Here is a 19,441-nt window from a genome sequence, read left to right as displayed (position 1 = left end):
AGCAGTCATCACCATTTCAGGGCGACAGCGTTGCAGATCCCAACAGCTCCCTGAATGAAAAATGTTCTTCATCTCCCCACATGATGTTTTTTTTTCTGCCAATATTTTTGGATTCATGGCCTTTGATTATTCCCTCATTTGCCAGAGGAAACCGTTTTCATTTAACTGTTCTATCAAACCCGTTCATCATCATGCAAACATTAATTCGGTCACCTATTAATCTTGTCAGTTCCAAGGAGAAGAGGCCTATTTGTTTCCCCCCTCCCTGCACATCTGAAGCCCCTTATTTCTGGTAACATCAGAATTCTTCCCTGCGCCGTTTCCAATTGAACCGAATCACTGACTTATAAAGTTCTAGAATAACACATGGGTTTTCACTTTCTATTTCTCTATTTGTCACAGCAAGTAGCACATTAGCTGGTCAACTTGATGCGCAACTTTAACTGGTTTGTGCACATGGGGCACGAAAGCCTCTCTCCTCATTTACAGTTTTCAAACTCGCCCCATTTACGGTGTCTTATCTCATGGACCACCTGGGACTCACTGGAAAGCAGCAGCGTCTCAGCTTAAAGACAAATCACTGGGCAAGGCCAGAAGTACACCCCGTTATCCATTCCAATCCTCAATCGCCACCCAACATGAAAGTATTTGCTTGGTCCAACCTTAAATTTAATAAACACAGACCCCAAATGAGAAAAAGCCACACGGGGGAAAAAGTACCAGTTCAGCTTTTACTTAATGTATTTTAAAAAGAAATATCAGATTGACAATTATTACTAACATTTATCTTCGTCTCGCCCTTATATGAAATTTGCCACGCATTGTTCATCCCTCTTAACAGAAGCATATTCAGTCGGTTCCTCTCCCGAGAAAGCTCCGTGTATCTGTATTAAACTTGCTGGGAGATCTTCATGTGCCCTTATGAAATCTGCCGAGAGACCGCCCCGTGTATATACTGGGTCTGCTGAGAAATCTCCCTGTGTCTGCATTAGATCTTGCGAGACCGTATTGGATACAGACCGTATTGGAGTTCCCGAGGAATTTCCGTGTGCCAGCTCTGGTAATATCGACAAACTCAGCTCTGCGTACACAATAAATTCACTGCGTGAAGAAGAATCACTATTCTGCAAGAAAGAAAATATGAGGCCATGAAGGATACCTGCAGGAAGACCACGGCAGTTGATGTTGTCCTCAGTCCCGTTGGTGTTACTTTCTTTCTGAGGTTTCAACACAAAATGGAAACACGTGCAAAACTCGCGGAATCAGGTGCTGATGGCAATAAACCGCTGGCAACATGGATTTCTGTGACTCTGCTGCCCGATCCCGAAACTAAAAACAGTTTCCTTCCCTTGTTAGCTACATTGGGAGAGTTATTTATCATCACTTCATCAGGAGTGAGGATGTTCGCTGATGATTGCACAATGTTCAGCACCATTGGCGACTCAGATACTGAAGCAGTCCATGACCAAATGCAGCAAGACCTGGACAATATCCAGGCTTGGGCTGACAAGTGACAAGTAACATTCGCACCACATAAATGCCAGGCAATGACCACCTTAACAAGAGAGAATCTAACCATCTCCATTTGATGTTCAATGGCATTAACATCGCTAAATCCCCCAATTTTCACATCCTGTGGGTTACCATTGACCAGAAACTGTACTACGCTAGCCATATAAATGCTGTGGCTACAAGAGCAGGCCAGAGGCTAGGAATCCTGCGACCAGTAACTCATCTCCTGGCTCCTCAAAGCCTGCCCACCATCTATAAGGCACAAGTCAGGAGTGTGATGGAATACTCCCCACTTGCCTGGATGAGTGCAGCTCCCACAACACTCAAGAAGCTCGATTCCATCCAGGACAAAGCAGCCCGCTTGATTGGCACCACATCCACAAACATTCACTCCCTCCACCACCGATGCACAGTAACAGCAGTGTGCACCATCTACTAGATGCACTGCAGAAACTCACCAAGGCTCCTTAGACAGCACCTTCCAAATCCATGACCGCTACCATCTAAAAGGAGAAGGGCAGCAGATACATGGGAACACCACCACTTGGAAGCTCCCATCCAAGCTACTCAACATGCTGACTTGGAAATAGATCGTCGTTTCTTCACTGTCGCTGGGTCAAAATCCTGTAACTCCCTCCCTAACAGCACTGTGGGCATACCTACACTGCATGGACTGCAGCAGTTCAGGAAGGCAGCTCAACACCACCTTCTGAATGTCAGTTAGGGATCAGCAATAAATGCTGGCCTAGCCAGCCCACATCGCATGAATGAAAATAAAATAGAGTACGGTGTGATGTGACCTTCATATTCTGTCACATTTCCTTTGTGTATTTTTCGGTCACAGCAAGTAGATCACCATGTTTGTTTTAAATGGCTAAATAGCTGCTGACACAATGTTTTTTTTTAAATGTCTATGAATATCACAGAATCGCACAGCAACCATTAGTATTAATACCATAGCATGCCATTTTAACACTGATGATCAATATCACAGTCCCATTACACTCTTGCATATTAACCTCTCATAGATCCATTTAAACCCGAAGTATTTATATCAGCCTCCTTCATTCCAATCCAAATCTTAGTATGGTTCAGAACCATCTAACACTGCATGTTACTATCACATTGTGTCATGTAAACCATGTGGATCATGAACGGACAATGCCCTTTTAGCCCTCAGTGTTAATATAAAAATATTAATATACAAAACCATTACCAATTGGCAAATGAGTGCAGCTGATGGAACTGAGTGTAGACTTGGAGTTTGGTGAGAGAGGGACTTTAGAGCATTAATTTAATTCTTAAATTTTGTTTTTTTTTAAATATAATCTAGTTTGTAGCTGGCAGTGACTGGAAAGTACTGTGTAAGAAGGCTAAGTACTTTTTTTCTTGCAGCTGAGAGTAAACTCACTCTCTGCTGTGAGAGCGGAGTATTTAATTAGCTATTGGGTTGAATCTGGTTACTCTAGCCCCAGTTCAGTTGGCTATACATATAGGCCTCTTTCATGCAGCCAAGGCAAAGAAGTGCAGCTGAGGAAACTGGGTGCAGACTTGGAGTTTGGTGTGGGAGAGTTTGGTGAAGGATCATAGTGGGAGGACCTGCTCATTCCCTTTTTCTATACTTCTCACCCTGTAGGAATAGGTTCTCGCTTTGCGAGAGGGAAAGGAGCTAGCTGTTTGGTGAGTATCTGGTGAGTGACTAAGGTCGATTCTATTCCTAGGGTTTTAAGTAGGATTCAAATTGGTGGTAAAGTTAATAAAATGTAACACGCTACATAAATAAGTGAATGATATAGTTAAGTAATTATTTAAAACACATTAAGGATGGCAGGACAGGTGATTCATCAAGGCTGCGGCATGTGGAAGTTCCTGGATAACACTGTGATTCAGGGCAAATACGTCTGCAGTAAGTGTTTGCACTTCGAGGAACTTCAGCTCAGAGTCATTGAGCTGGAGGCTGAGCTGCAGACAGTGTGACATATCAGTGAGGGGGAAAGTTACCTGGATGCTACGCACCAGGAAGCAGTCATACCACTTAGGATAGGGTCTTCCGATTTGGTCAGTGGTCAGGGACAGGAGGGCGTGGCTGCGAGTGAGGCAGTTAAGTGGACCCAAGGGACAGGAGTGCAGGAGTGTGAGCCTGTGCAATTGTCCAATAGGTTTGAGGATCTCTCAGTTTGTTTGGGTGAGATCGGGCACTGCAGGGTGGATGAGCAAACTGACCATGGCACCGTGGTACAGGAAGCTATTTAAGTGGGGGGAGAAAAAAGGAAGGTAGTGGTGGTAGGGGACAGTGTAGTGAGGGGGATTGATACTGTTCTCTGCAGCAAACAGCAAGAGTCCAGATGGCTGTGTTGCCTGCCCGGTGCCAGGGTTTGGGATATCTAACAGGGCTGAAGAAGAGCTTGTGGTGGGACGGGGAGGATTCAGCAGTCGTGGTCCATGTAGGTATCAATGACGTAGGTACGACTAGGAAAGTGGTTCTGCACAAAGAATATGATTAAGTAGGCACTAACTTAAAAAGCAGAATCTGAAAATTTATAATCTCTGGATTATTACCTGAGCCGTGTGCAAATTGGCATAGGGCACATAAAATTAGAGAAATGAACACATGGCTCAAAGACTGGTGTGGGAGAAGTGGGTTCCAGTTTGTGGGGCACTGGCACCAGCACTGGAGAAAGTGGGGGCAGTACCGTTGGGAATAATATGTGCAGTTTTGGTCTCCTGATTTGAGGGAGAATGTAAATGCGTTGTAGGCGGTTCAGAGGAGGTTTAGTAGATTAGTACCTGGAATGACTGGGCTGCCTTATGAGGAAAGGTTGGACAGAGTGGGCTTGTTTCCACTGGAGTTTAGAAGAGTGAGAGGTGATTTAATTGAATTTTACAAGATCCTGAACGGCCTTATCAAGGTTGACATGGAAAGGATGTTTCCTCTTGTGGATGGGTCCAGGACTAGGGGGCACTGTTTTTAAATTAAGGGTCGCCCTAATAGGACAGAGAAGAGGAGAAGTTTTTTTTTCTCTGAGGATTGTGTGACTTTGGAACTCTCTGCTTCAGAAGGCAGTGGAAGCGGGGTCATTGAATATTTTAAGGCAGAGGTGGATAGATTATTGTCAGGCAAGGGAATTAACGGTAGATGGGAATGTAGAACTGGAAGAACAAACAGATCAGCCACGACCTTATTGCATGGCGGAGTAGTCTCGAGAGGCCGAATGGCCCACTTCTACTCCTATTTCGTATGTTCGCATGTCCGCATTACTAGTTGATTTCGTTATTTGAATTATGAGCATTAATACCACGAATTACCACTACAACCCCGAGTTTCCACATCCCCATCGTCCCTTCAAAATGTCAGAGATTTCTCAGACAAGCGTACTCTGAGAACGAGAAGGAAATGTATTAATCCGTCAGTTCCTCATTCGAATTTGATATTTATATTCACCAGTCCTTTAAAGCACGAAGTTGGTATTATTCTGGTCTCCTGCTCCTATAAACATGAGGAATCAGGTCTTCCAAAATTAATCTAAATATCTTTAAATAATTTGCTTTCATCCTACCCCGGCGAATGCTGCTGATTTCTTGTGTATTCCGGATGCTTCTTAACACCCATTTAATGAACACAATTATTTGAAAGGTGACTTTCATTTAAACCTCACCAAAACTTCTCTCGTCTTAACTTTCCATTGCTAAACTCCTGGCCAGGTTTTCCAGACGGCCCTGGCCGGTAGATGGAAGAAACAATTCTAACATGTTGCTAATAATAAGCGAGCTCTTAGATTGGGCAGCGAACCGGTTTAGGACTACCAGCCCTCACGAACAGTGACTAAACCAAATAAGCATTATGGAGGTAACAAGAATGAGATATCACCTTGCACATTCGTTCTTGTTTAAACCAGGGAGAGAGTTTGAGACCAATCCAATCTGCACAAGCATCTGGAATGCAAAGGCAGAATGACACTGAATGAAAAAAATAATCAACACTGGCGTTTACAAAATAATTTTGTATGTATATATAAAAAGTTACGTTATGCCAATGCCCTGCACACATCAGGATAAGCATCGCTGCTTTGAGTGTAAACGGGAAATCTTTTTTGATAATCGTAGAATAGGGAGTAGACTTTAACAAAGTAAATTAGATGACACAGTAACAATCCAAAACGTAATGCAATGCCCCAAAGTGCAATAAACCCTGGACTCGGCTGTACTAAAGCACGATAAACTTTCATAAAACCTAGATTAGACTGCAGTAAAACAGTTCAGAAAACAGACCCGAGATAATAACTCATAGATTAGATTTTTTCAAATTCATTCACGGAATGTGGGCTTCGCTGGCTGGGCCAGCAGTTATTGCCCATCCCTAGTTGCCCTTGAGAAGGTGGTGGTGAACTACCTTCTTGAACTGCTGCAGTTCATGTGGTGTATGTACACCCACAGTGCTGTTAGCAAGGGAGTTCCAGAATTTTAACCCAGCGACAGTGAAGGAGCGGTGATATATTTCCAAGTCAGGACGGTGAGTGACTTGGAGGGGAATTTCCAGGCTGTGGTGTTTCCTGTGCCTGCTGCCCTTGTCCTTCTAGATGGCAGTGGTCGTGAGTTTGGAAGGTGCTGTCTCGGGAGCCTTGGTGAATTCCTGCAGTGCATCCCGTAGATGGTACACACTGCTGCTACTGTGCGTCGGTGGTGGAGGGAGTGAATGTTTGTGGATGTGGTGCCTATCAAGTGGGCTGCTTTGTCCTGGATGGTGTCCAGCTTCTTGATTGTTGTGGGAGCTGCACTCATCCAGGCAAACGGGGAGTATTCCATCACACTCCTGACTTGTGCCTTGTAGATTGTGGACAGGCTTTGAGGAGTCAGAAGGTGAGTTATTCGTGCAGGATTCCTAGCCTCTGACCTGCTCTGAACAGTCCAGTTCAGTTTGTGGTCAATGGTAACACCCAGGGTGTTGATATTGGAGGATTCAGTGATGCTAATGCCATTGAACGTCAAGGGGTGCTGGTTGGATTCTCTTTTGTTGCAGATGGTCATTGCCTGGCACTTGTGTGGTGCGAATGTAACTTGCCACTTGTCAGCCCAAGCCTAGATATTGTCCAGGTCTTGCTGCATTTGGACATGGACTGCTTCAGTATCTGAGGAGTCGCGAATGGTGCTGAACATTGTCCAATCATCAGTGAACATCCCCACTTCTGACCTTATGATGGGGGGAAGGTCATTGATGAAGCAACTGGAGATGGTTAGTCCGAGGACACTACCCTGAGGAACTCAGGGTAAAAAAAGGAAAAATCTAGTCGATGGTTTATTATCTCGGGTCCATTTTCTGAACTGTTTGAAATTGTGCTAAACCACATTCGATGCCACTTAATCAGAGATTAGATTATAATACAGCAACTCCTAAATGCTGTTAAGGACATTACAATACACAATATCGGAATCGAAGCAGGGATGCTGCATGTATGCCGTGCTCCGCCATACAAGAAGAATCCAGCTGATCTTAGAACTTAACTGCATTTTCCCACCAGAACCCATATCCCTTGATTCCCATAGTTTCCACCCGATATTGCATCCGACAATAGGCATGTCAGTTTGGGCTATAAAAGAAGTGTAAATGCCGCTGTGTTGCTATGCTATACGTATTTGGACGGCTTATCCGAGTTCATGTATTCTGCTGACCTAACACAGGGCCCGGGACTCGGAATGGAGATTTTAAGACAAGTTACTCACCGATTCGCCGTTTAAGCAAGAAGCAGCCGCCCGAGAGCACGATGCCGATTGCAACTCCCAGAGAGATGCCGATCGAAATTTCAGTTCCTGTCAGCGAGTCTCCCTTTCCTGTCATGTCATTTTCTATCAGGGCGTGTTGGTTAAACATAGAGAGTTTGAAAACCTCCGAACGTGGTCTTATTTCAGTGCCATAAATGAGAAGTTCAGACACAGCAAAATATTTCTGCAAAAGCAAAGCACCACGTAGGCTTTGGCAAAACTGAAGCCCGTGACATAAAAGGGACAGGAGGACATAGTAAAAAATTAGCTAAGGGGTTGAGTTCTTTTTAATTGATGTTTTCAGGCTAGAGATTGGTAAAGCACTATTCTCCAGAGTTCAGTACTCAAACCAATAGATGCTAAATGGTTTAAAGAGGGGGTGCAAGAGTTGCTTGAGGTGGCAGGGCCTCTTAACAAAGCAGTGAATAAAGCCTGTGGTACCCAGAACCCAGTAAGTAGAGGCATAGGGTGCAAAGGCTATAAAGTTTGATAAACCTACATTAATCTTATTTAAGCATTGTGCTCAATTCAGAGCAGCGCACTTTAGAAAAGGTACGGAGACTTTGGAGAGGACCCAGAAGGGATTTAATAAACTGGTTCCATCGATGAGGGATTCCAGTTCAGTGGATATTCTCGAGCCGGGTTGTTCTCCTTAGAGCAGAGGAGGAAGGAAACGGTCAAGTTCGGCAGCGATGTTTAAAATCCTGAAGATTTCAGGCGGAGCCGAAAGGCCGATAACAAGAGGGCACAGGTTTAAGGTGTCTGGGGAAAGAACCAGTGGTGACAATGAGGGAAGAAGTCTCTTACGCAACCAGTTTGCACGATTTGGAAGGTAAAGCCTGCGTGGCGAGAACAAATTCATTCATAGCTTTCAAATGGGAATTGGGAAAAAAAACATTCGGAGGAAAAGCAATCTCAGAAATTGGAGGAAGAGAGTGGGAGTTGGACAAAGTGGATTGGCCTTCGAAAAAAGCCTGAGCAAAGTCAATGGACAGAATGGCCTCTCTCAGTGCTCTATTACTGAGCAATCTGAGGACCGCCACACACTGGTGCCTAGAGCTAACCAACAAGTTAAAGGCGTCATTAGGAATTGACATAGAGTCATGCATGTCTTTAAGGATTCACATGCAGTCATATATCTCTTTAAGAATTTATATACATTTATATATATCGATGGGCGTTTTGAAGCAGCGCTGCGCGTCTCTAATAAAAGCAAAATGCTGCAGATGCTGGAAATCTCAAACAAGAACAGAAAGTACTGGTAATACTGAGAAGGTCTGGCAGCGTCGGTGGAGAGAGGAACAGAGTTAGCGTTTCAGATCAGGGAGCTTTCTTCAGAACGTGACCTGTAACGTTAACTCTGTTTCTCTCTCCACAGTTGCTGCCAGGACATGTTGGGCATTCCCAGCACCTTCTGTTTTACTGCACATCCATTGTTCGCGTAACAAAACTGCACCTCTGCAGAAATTCACATCGTCTGTTTGTATGTATCGGATTTCACAGGCAGCAATACACGTCTATAACTTTTCATGTGCTGTATCGCATGTCTACAGGAAGGTTTATACGGTAACCTGTGTCTTTAGGGGTTTACAGATTGCAAGAGATAAAATGGCAAGAATTTGAAATGAAAATTGAAATGCGTTTGCATTTATTATTCCTGCTCTATTCCTTAACCCATTTGGATCAGAGCTCTGCAGCACAGTCTGAAAAGATCTGTTAGAAGGCCGCGTTGGTCACCGATTTTATTAAGCGGCAGGTTATTCAGCTCAAATATAAAAACAAAAAGCTAAAAGCCACTGCGGATGCTGGAAATCCAAAACAAAACAAAAACAGAATTACCTGGAAAAACTCAGCAAGTCTGGCAGCATCGGCGGAGAAGAAATCAGTCAACGTTTCGAGCCCTCATGGCCCTTCGGCAGAACTGCAGCCAGTTATTCAGCTCTACTACCACATTTGCACTGATACACACCATGGTCAGAATACATACTATCCGCTGACAGAGCCATGACTCCAGACAGAAGTCGGAGCATGATCTCCCAATTGCGCGTATCCGTGTTACATGAAAGCAGTTAAAGGAAACTTTTAAAGGGAAGACAATGTCAGTTCTGGGCTGAGTATAGGCGAATGTTAACAGCCGCAAGGGAAGAGTGACTTGCTTTGATCACAGTGCATAGACAAAACTCCGCATAAAGAGTCGGCAAGCCGCTATGCTTGGTGAGGGGAGAGTAATAAAATACTGGAGGCCAAATCAATTCATTGTTATGAAGTTGCCGGCCTCGCTGCATCTGATATACATTCGTGTATCTGTCGAGGACACAGACATAGAATACATTCGGTTACACACATGACTGCAGCTAATTCATTAAGGAATTCAAAAAAAATCAAGATCAGCACTGCAGTTTCCAACCACAATTTTCACTCAATTTCCATCACAGCATTAAAGATTATGTTTACACATGCTGTTAACCATATAGATCAGCTACCGACAGAAAGAGACGAAATGTTTAGTGCACAATGCTTTGCTTAAAAAAAGGAACAAGTAGAATTTTTCTCGGATAAAATGTAACCACGAAGATTATTATTTTAATGCCTGTCGGGAAAATATGGCTTTTCATAGAATTTTCCGGCACAAAACGAGGTCTGTGCCAGTGCCTTAAAAGATCTGTCCGACTAATCTAATCTTCCTGCTATTCCCCAAAAAGCTGCGGTTTATTTTTTTTACTGTTAAAGCCTATATCTAATTCTCTTCCAGCACCCTTTCAAGCAGTTCCCTCCAAATTATAACAATTCGTTAAGTTAAAAACATTTCCTCACAGTTTAGCATCTGTTGGTAGATAGAGGCTTCGGCAACAATATTAAGGAGATGCGATAATCGGGAAACTGGAGAAGTTGGAGGTGATTAAGGACATCCAACACGGACCCGAAGGAGGCAGGCCACGCTTAAGGGAATGGACTGAATTTTTTGATGAAGTAGCAGAGAAGTTTGATGTAGGGAAAGCAACGCGCGTTGTTCATATGTATTTTAAGATACCGTTAACAACACACTACAAAATCCATTCTGGCGACTTTCTTCCGCATTGTCTCTAATGTGTGATTTCCTTCGTAAAGTGTTATTCCCCAAATGGGCAACAATTGATTTAAAAATGCTGTTGCTCTGCTCAGTCCATGGAGCATTCGATGCTGAGCTATGGAGATGCAATGTTAATCTCAAAGCATACCTGTATATATGGCGATATCTGCATTTGTTTGGCGGACAGTAGTCAGCACGGACTGGTGTTGCAATGTAGAAGTATAGGGTGGCGTTTGATTGAAGTATGTTTGATTGATGTATGTTTGATTGAAGTCTCGCTGCATTAGTGTTGTCCAAATAATTGCACAAATTCCTAAAGTGACTAGATAAAATGTTTAAAACACAGAGATAGGCATGACCTACTCAAATGTATCCCCGGCGTAAAGTTAGTAATTATCTACTGTATGGAATGTTAATGAGCCGACCCCGAATAAGTTCATTCATATTTAGCAACATCGCCAACTCAAAAGCTACATTTAATTCAATAAAAGCATATTAATGTAGAAAACTGTTTCTAACTTTCCGTTTGTTTCCCCCCTTTTCCAGCCTGCAGTCGGTTGCTGGCTATCAGTGGGGAGGAACCAACACAAAGAAATTTAGATATTTTGACCAATAATTTTGTGCATTTTTATTTTCATGGAGAATAATACGCCTTTTGCAGATCCTCTCTCGGCGTTATGTTGGTTTGTTTCAACAAGCGACGATTAGCTGTACTAATCTGCAGGAATTCTGAGCCGAATTTCCAGCTGAATTCCTCGCCCGCCACCCCACGCCCACCGCAGCCCCCCCCCCCACCCCACCTCCTCCCCCCACCACCAACACCACCCCCCCCCCCCACTCCTCGCCGCACAACCTGATAAACCGGACTACTTCAGCCTCTCCTGGTTTTAAACCAACGATGCATAAATTGATCATGGTGTTAAAAAAAAACATTTTAACTAAGGAAATAACAAGAACTGGGGTTCTACCGATGACAGAATCCTCAGTGCTTATAAATGAGGAATTTTTTGATTGGATAGTCGCACATTTAATTTTTAATGACACACAATACTACAACAACCGAATGAAAACGTAACGTGTGCAATATGCTGTCTAGAATATAACGAGAGGGGATGTTGGCCTCTAAGAGAGTCAGTGTTTGTTCACACATTTTTGCCTCCATACTTGGAGGAAGCTCTGTAATCACTAGAAACTGCCTTGTGACCTTTTTCAAGTTAGAACTAACATACATATCAAGACGCTGCCGAGCAACTGGCTAAGAAGGACATCAAACAATATACACTTTACACCATTCGAAATGGAACTTACTCAGTCTCATTTGCTCGGAACTAAAGGTGATGGCGGCCAGAGCTCACAAATCTCATATAACCATGAGGAAAGATGTGTCCATGAACGACATTCGTCTTTTCAATGGTGATGAACTGCGTTTTCTAAATGTGTAAATAGCCGTGACGTCACAAACTTGCTCATTAGCGTTGAAACTTCCAGTTGAACCCCAAATGCATTTCATTCAGGTATTTGTCTCTAAGGTGAGCTGTAAGATTAAAAAAAGGACAATTTGAAATTGCTAACCATGAGATATTCCCCGGGTGAGTGCAGTGACCAGCCACAAGCCATTCTCTTGGAAGGTTCTTGTTGTTTCGCTTGGGGGCTGAATTACTGCACCAACCACGGTGAAGAGTCATCCCCAAGGCTGCAAGGGAGAGAATTTCAAGATTTTGACCGTTCATCGTGGACAATCGCCTCTCTGTCCGAGTCAGGATGACTTGTGATTTAGAGAACTGGGAGGTGATATTGTTCTCACGAGACTGCTGCTCTTGTCCTTGTGGCTGGGGAAGTCGCAGGTTAGGGAGGCTCTAGCAGGAAAGCCATAGCGAGTGGCTGGCATTCACCCAGCATTGTGCACATGGTGGAGGGAGTCATGTTTAAGCTGCTCCATGGGCTGCAGGTCAAGAAGCAACCATGGATCCCCAAACGAGAAACCGCGAAGTTAGATTAATGCCACAATCCCAACTACAAATGTCCTGTTCACTTTGTGGCGAAGGTACAGGTCAGTTTGATCCAGTGTAAATGGCAATAGTGGTGACCTCACATCCCAGATAAGCCGGAACTTCCATGTGGCTACAAGCACCAGTCTATTATCCCGGGCGAGTCTTGTAGATCAACAGAGTCGAAATCTTGAATTTCTAATTCTTCTGTCTTCCACGTGACACCATGTGAACAGAAATCCCGGCTAAAATGTTATCAGATTTGACCCAAACTGAGGGGCCCTAAACTACACAAATAAATACCATCCCATTGACTCCAGTTTTGCTCGGACTCCTTGATGCCACACTCGGTCAAATGAGGTATTGATGTCAAGGGCAGTCATTCTCACCTCACCTCGGGAGTTTAGCTCTTTTGTCCATGTTTGAACCAAGGCTGCAATGAGGTCAGAAGCTGAGTGTCCCTGGCGGAACCCAAACTGGGCGTCAGTGAGCAGGTTATTGCTAAGCAAGTATCACTTGATAGCACTGATGTTGAACTCTTCCACTTCTTTGCTGATGATGGAGAGTAGTCTGATGGGGCGGCAATTGGCAGGGTGTGTCCCTCAAGCGTGTGAATGTGTGTGTGTTTCTGTGTGTGTGCACGTGTGAGTGTGTGTATATGAGTGTGTGTGTAAGTGTGCGTGTGTGTGTGTGTGCTTGCGTGTCTGTGCATGAGGGTGTGCGTGTGTGCCTGTGAGAGTGTGTGTATGTGTGTGTGTTTGTGAGTGTTTGTGCGTGGATGAGTGTGTGTGCTAGGAAATTGATATCAGCAAGGGTTATGGGGTCTGAGATTCATATAGTCATAGAGCTGAGAAGGATGCCTTTCCCCCATGGAGGCCATGCCAGGTCTCTATTAATCAATCTTAAAAAATCCCATTCCCACACTCCATCACAATCGCCTGGCCAGTTTATTTCTCTTAAGTATACATCCGATTTCCTTTTGAAATCATTAATCTTCTTTGCTTCCACCAGCCTGGAAGGCATCGTGTTCCAGGTCTTTGCCACTCAACTTTGTTAGAAAAGTTTTTCTTTATGTCCAAGCTGCAGCTCTTGTCCAAAACCTTAAATCTGTGTTCCCTACGCATTGTAGCATCAGTTAGTGGGAGCAGCTTCTCTTTGTCTGCCTTACCAAAACCTGTCATAATCCTGTTCAGCTCTATCAAATCTCCCGTCTGTCTCCTTTGCTCCAAGGAGAGCGATCTCAGTTTCTGCTACCGATTATCCCTGATCACTGCAATCTCTCGAGGACCATGATATCCTTCTGAAGGTGTAATAACTAGAACTGGTTGGAATACTCCGGTTGTTACCTAACTGGAGTGTTGTAGAGGTTCAGCATAACTTTCCCGCTTTTGCACTCAATACCTTGACTTAGGAAACTCATGATCCCATATGCTTTGCTGACTAGTCTCTCAATATATCCTGCCACCTCCAACCATCTGTGCACTTGAACGCCTACTATGTAGAGCTGTGTGAAATCGGTACTACTTGTCTCTATCCCTTCTACCAAAATGCATCACTTCCCACTTATTTGGATTAAATTTCACCTGCCACCTGTCTGTCCATTCTGCCAGCCTCTCTTTGCCATGCTGCAATCGATTTGTATCATCCTCACTGCTTGTCTCAAGTTTGCTATTATGGGCACATGTCGAAATGTTACCTTGTATCCACGAGTGGGTAGGCTAAAAACTGTTCATGTGAGTATATAGAGTAGGTTTGTGTAGCACATGTATAGATGTTATTTATATGTTTGTATGTATGTATGTTTGTATAGATGTGTGACTGAATATGTGTGCATTAATGAGTTTGCATTTCTCCCTGTAAACAGGTGTATGAGGGGGTGTAAGTATGTGTGGGTCTTCCTGGGTGACCCGCACGTTCGAACGATGTGAGAGGCGGCGCACATTCTTTTGAATGGATGTGAGTGTGTCCAATGGCTGTGTGTCCTCATGCATATGTGCGGGATCGTATTCAGTTGTTTGCATGCGAGCGTGGGCCCGAAATTCATGGGCCCAAGAGGAAGAAAAACGAGCAGCGTCAAATCAGGCTGTCCCAAAATATAACATCAGCCTTTGTACGACATGCTCTGCCTATTAATTAGGAATGAGGCAATATAACATTGATGTCGAACAGTTTGGGGCTGCCCTTAAAATAACCAAATAAACGTCCTGCGTAACCAGCCCTTTGAGTCGAATAGTTTCAATAGAAATGTCCATTGAGTATTGGCGCTTTGTGTATTTGTTTTCTGTAATATCAAAGAATACTTGGAACCTGACTATTGGCATCGATTCAGACAGAAAATGCAAAATTAAAGAGCCTCAGGTCTTGTGTAGCACAACCGGATGGACAGCAACAGCCCTCTTCTCAAATCTGCCTTATTATCAAGAACTACATCAGCATGATTTTGTATCTACGCCATCAACCTCGGTGACTTCTTGAAACGGCGCTGGCAACTCGGGGTCAAATATGTGCTGTGAATCCATTCTCCCCACGCACTGTTCGCCACCGTTTTATACAGGACGGTTACAGAAAACCTGCCAAACATTCAGTGTAGTTTAATTGGAAACGAGTTATAGGGTTTAAAACATGACACGCTACCCATTTTCTGGAGGATTTAATCCACTAGTACCTAATAAAACTATCACACAGCAAGTCGAAATTCTGATATTGAATTACTCCAAAGCAGCACTGCGGGGACACTGTGTTTTCAGAGGTGACGACATGTTAAACTATGACTCCATCTTTCCTCTCAGATGGAAATCCCTTACATTATTCGAAGCAAATCGAGGGAGTTCTCCCTGGTGTGACAGCCTATACCTGTCTCAGGACCACTTACGGAGACCAACAATCTGACCTTTTTTGAAGTCTGTACATGAACTGGCTGCCATATTCCGATGTAACAAAAGTGCCTACACTTCAAGGGTAATGAAATGGTGTTAAAATAGGATCAGAGAATAATATAGGACAGGAGTTCATTGAGCCTTGCTGGTTCTTTCGAGGAGTTAGTCCCACTCTTCAGAAATTACTGTAAGGGACTTTGGGAAGTACTGAGGTTATGAATGTCGCAAGTATTTCATTCCCCTCAGTATGGTTTCCATGAGTGTTGCAACTTGCAGAACCTTCCTCCTCAATCACCTCCTCCCCAACCCCCCTTTGCAGTTGCAAGAACTGAGCTATTTGTGTAAGAGCATGCTTACAGTATAAATAGCATTGCCATCGCGGTCTGGCTTCACACCGATAGCACAGTTATAGTGTAATTGCAGCCTGTGGTTCACGCCAGAGTTCACCCTGTTGATTTTTAAAAAGTGCTTTCCGATTTCACTACCATCTGGGCCATCTATAATTGCAACGTTGTGCCTCCTTGTCCTGGACTTTCTCAACTAGGGAAGGACCTGCTTTGCCTCTTTCCTATCAAGTGCCTTTATAATTTTAAATTTTCAGTTAACTCACCCCCAATTTTCTATAACTGAGGGAATAATATCTAAATTTATACAACATGTCCTCCCAATTCATCCCTTAAGGGCAGATATATTTCTAGTGAATCTGCAATCCCCTTCGAATACAAATATAAAATTCCTGCCAAAAAAACCCTGAACACCGCAATCCAGCTGGTGCCTGACTAAATCTTTATACAACTGAAATATAACTTTCACTTCTTGGTCTTCATTTCCCTGTTGAGTTAAAGCCAACATTCCATTCGTTTTTGTGATTCTGCTTTATACCTGTGCTTAGCTTTTAACTATTTATATACCTGGGCATCAAGCCCCTTTGTGTGTCCCCCCCCCCCCCCCCCCAGTTTTGTAGCCTCTTAATATTTAAAAAGAAAGTTTGATTGGCCCTTCTCGGGTCCAGAGGCTTACAGCTCCTACATTTACTTCAATCTGCCATATTGCCAACTGATATAATCTGCCTAAGATATATTGTGATGTCCTGTTCCTGTCTACACAAATTACTTTTCTCATAAACTTGGCAAATGTCAGGCCCCAGTATAAATCCTTGAGGAACATGGTTTATCAGATCTTGCCAATAAGAGTAAATTCCCTTTACCCTTAAATTCTCTCTCTTACCTCCCAATCCCCTGCTGCATTTTCCAGTTAGTTCAACTCTCGACTTCACTTGCCTCCTTCACACTTTCAGCTTTTAACACTTCATGACTCTAACTATGCCTCTCATTCTCTTCTCCTTGTACCACTTCCGACAGGTAACGTCATTCTGTATTCCACTAAAGCATTTTATAGGTCACTTAGCATTTGTGTTTTGGCCTACATGGCCCTTTCTCTTATTTGGTTCTCTTGAAAACATGCAGCTCATCTACTAGTCTGATGCCAACTTTTCACGGTTGAATTGTTAACTTGTGCATTGTTTCCAATAATGCTGAATGACCTGTTGAATATTCTCAATTTTGTTTCTGTTGTTGTATTGAGGCACCTGCAGTGTTTTGTTTTTAGTTTTCTGGCTTTGTATCTCTGGGCTGCTCATTCACCTACTGGCACAGTAAGTAGAGACCGTGACCAGCGTAAACTGAAGCCAGGTGGAATGTTTTGGATCTGTTTATGTCTTACCTGATTTATCTGATTTCAGTTGAACCAACAGTTGGTGATCTTTAATTTGCCACAGACTCTCATGGGCAATGGTTGTGAAGAATCAACCAGGCCTTTCTGCCTCTCCTCGTATGCGATGACTTATGATATCTCAGTGCCTAGTTTGCTTCACAAATATGGATCTTACCAATAATACCACAAGCTGCAATCTAGTTCGATACAACTGGAAAATGTTTCGTATCCAACCTACTACTCTATATTCACATTTTCAGTAAATTAGTATAGATTGCTCATTTTGCCAATCAGGTAGTGACGGGCTTGCCTTTTTCATGATTTGTTTTCATTATTGACAACACATTTGCCACTAAGGTAGTAGGTTGTGAGTTCAAGTCCCACTTGAGCACATAATGTATGCTGACACTTCCGTGCAGCACCGTGCAATGTTTCTCTGGCAGAGATGACATCTTTCAAAGAGATGGTTTCCAAGAATTCACCTGCTGTCTGAAATGGATTCGAAGTTCCTTTTGATTGCTCAATATGTTAAAACTGATTCCGTATTTGCAAGTTCATATTTTTAATGAAGAACAATTCAGACTTAATTCACATCACATTCACAGTATCAGAGTATCACAGTGTCTTGACAGTGCAGAAAGAGGCCATTCGGCCCATCGATTCTGCACTGCCTCTCTGAAAAGGCATTCCACCTAGTCCCACACCCCTGCCTTATCTCCGTAACCTTGCATGTTCCCTCTTTTCGCATGGCAATAAAATTGCCTTTTGAATACCTCGAACAAACCTGCCCCATCACTCTTTCAGGAAATTTGTTCCAGGCTCCAACCATCCTCTGGGTGAAAGTTTTTTTTTCCTCACGTCACATTTGAGGAGAAATCTAAAAGAAGCAGTAGAGAATGACAGTACTCCACCAATCCTTGGGTAGGGGGCATGATCCATTCTTTCTGTTCCCAATAATTCATACTCACACATGGCGGCAGTCTTCCTGATTGGGGGCGATGGCATAGTGGTATTGGCACTGGCCTAGTATTCCTGAAAACCCAGGGTTATGCTCTGGGGTCCTGGATTCAAATCCCACCAAGGCAGGTGGTGAGATTTGAATCCAAGAAAAACCTGGAATTAAAAGTCTAGTGATGACCATGTATTATGATGAAACCATTGCTGATTGTTGACATAACCTGGTCTGGCCTAGCTTACACGTGACTCCAGACCCATGGCAATGGTGGTTGACTCTTAAATGCCCTCTGAATAAGAGCAATTAGGGGGTGGGCAATAAATGCTGGCCTATCCAGTGACACCCACATCCAATGAACGAATATAAAAAAAAAGTCCTCCTTGCTTCTTTTACACTGAGAGAGATGCAAATCTCCTAGGTTCACCCCACAACCCACCAAGAAACCTTGAACTTTGTAAAATTCTACCTACTGTTGGGGCTAGGACAGCACATTTACACGCAGGGACAGGCTTTGATCCTCCATTATATGTCTCTGAGTCTTGTTTTAATGTTTATTCTCTGTTTCTACAGTTGGTGGCACCAGTTGCGGGTTTTGATAACTGCATGAGTTCTATCTAGAAAATAAACCTAGGTTCAACATTTCTTTTCCATATTTGCAACAGAGGGAAAGTAACAGTCAAGTAGTAAACATTTAGACAAGTAAACCTAATACCATGCTGCAACCTAGCAAAGCTTAACACTGAAAAATCTTAATGGTTAATTAGATTTTGCTAAACTACAAAAGATTTCAGCACATTCCAGCCAGAGAATAGAGATACAAAATAACACAGTAAACAGTTTCAAACCTCAAGATGCTATTTTTTTCTGATCTTCAAGCAAGATCAATAAGAATATTTTACAGTAGCAAAGACTTTTGTGATGGAAAATCATCCTGAGAGCTACAGCGGTGCTTTGTTTTGCAGAACAGCAGTTTAAAAACAGGTTTAGGGCCATTTAACTTTTGCAATGCTTGATCTCTGTAAATACCCTTATAAGCCTATGCTCTTATAGCCTACAATTTGAAGGGATCAGCTATTTCTGGTCCTTTGTTCTGATTTCTAATCATTCTACATGGAGGTTCAATAATTCCACGCTGCTAGAATGCCTGTCAAGTTTTCTCAGTATAAAAAAAGCAGAAAATGCTGGAATTGGTCAACAAGTCAGGTGACATTTATAGAGAGAGAACCAGAGTCAACGTTTCAGATCGATGCACTTTCAAGCATTTGTCTGAATAATATATGGTACAGGCAAAGAAAATCACAGTACGTTATATAGAAAGCTACACTCTACCATATGATTAATAAATCATGGACTCAAAGTATTATCCAACTCTGCTTTTACTCATACCTATTTTGTGGGCAAACCTTGTTCAATATTATTCCTTAATAGGCCACAGATGCCCAAATCAAAATTCCATATCTCTCTTTACTTTAATTTAAATCTCAATGATAGACACCAGAGTGTTTAACTCTATCCTGATTGTTTTGTTGATTAATATATTTCTCGGTGGAGTATATCTTAGTGGCTTGAT

At 43.1% G+C, this 19,441-nt stretch overlaps 1 protein-coding gene across 1 annotated transcript; it reads right to left on the bottom strand.

Moving 5' to 3' along the window:
• Positions 1–712: 712 nt before the first annotated feature.
• On the bottom strand, positions 713–7,347 carry LOC144695359 (uncharacterized). The gene is made up of 3 exons (XM_078566260.1): positions 7,231–7,347; positions 5,381–5,445; positions 713–1,124 (listed from the first exon to the last, which is right to left on the bottom strand). The coding sequence occupies exons 1-3, from the start codon at positions 7,343–7,345 to the stop codon at positions 801–803; spliced, it is 504 nt and encodes a 167-aa protein (XP_078422386.1). The 5' UTR covers positions 7,346–7,347; the 3' UTR covers positions 713–800.
• Between the last annotated feature and the right edge of the window lie 12,094 nt (positions 7,348–19,441).

The sequence above is a fragment of the Cetorhinus maximus genome, chromosome 21, assembly GCF_964194155.1.
Source record: "Cetorhinus maximus chromosome 21, sCetMax3.hap1.1, whole genome shotgun sequence".
NCBI lineage: Eukaryota > Metazoa > Chordata > Chondrichthyes > Lamniformes > Cetorhinidae > Cetorhinus > Cetorhinus maximus.
Note: the sequence above shows the minus strand (reverse complement) of the source record. Positions and strands in the feature narration are given on the sequence as shown.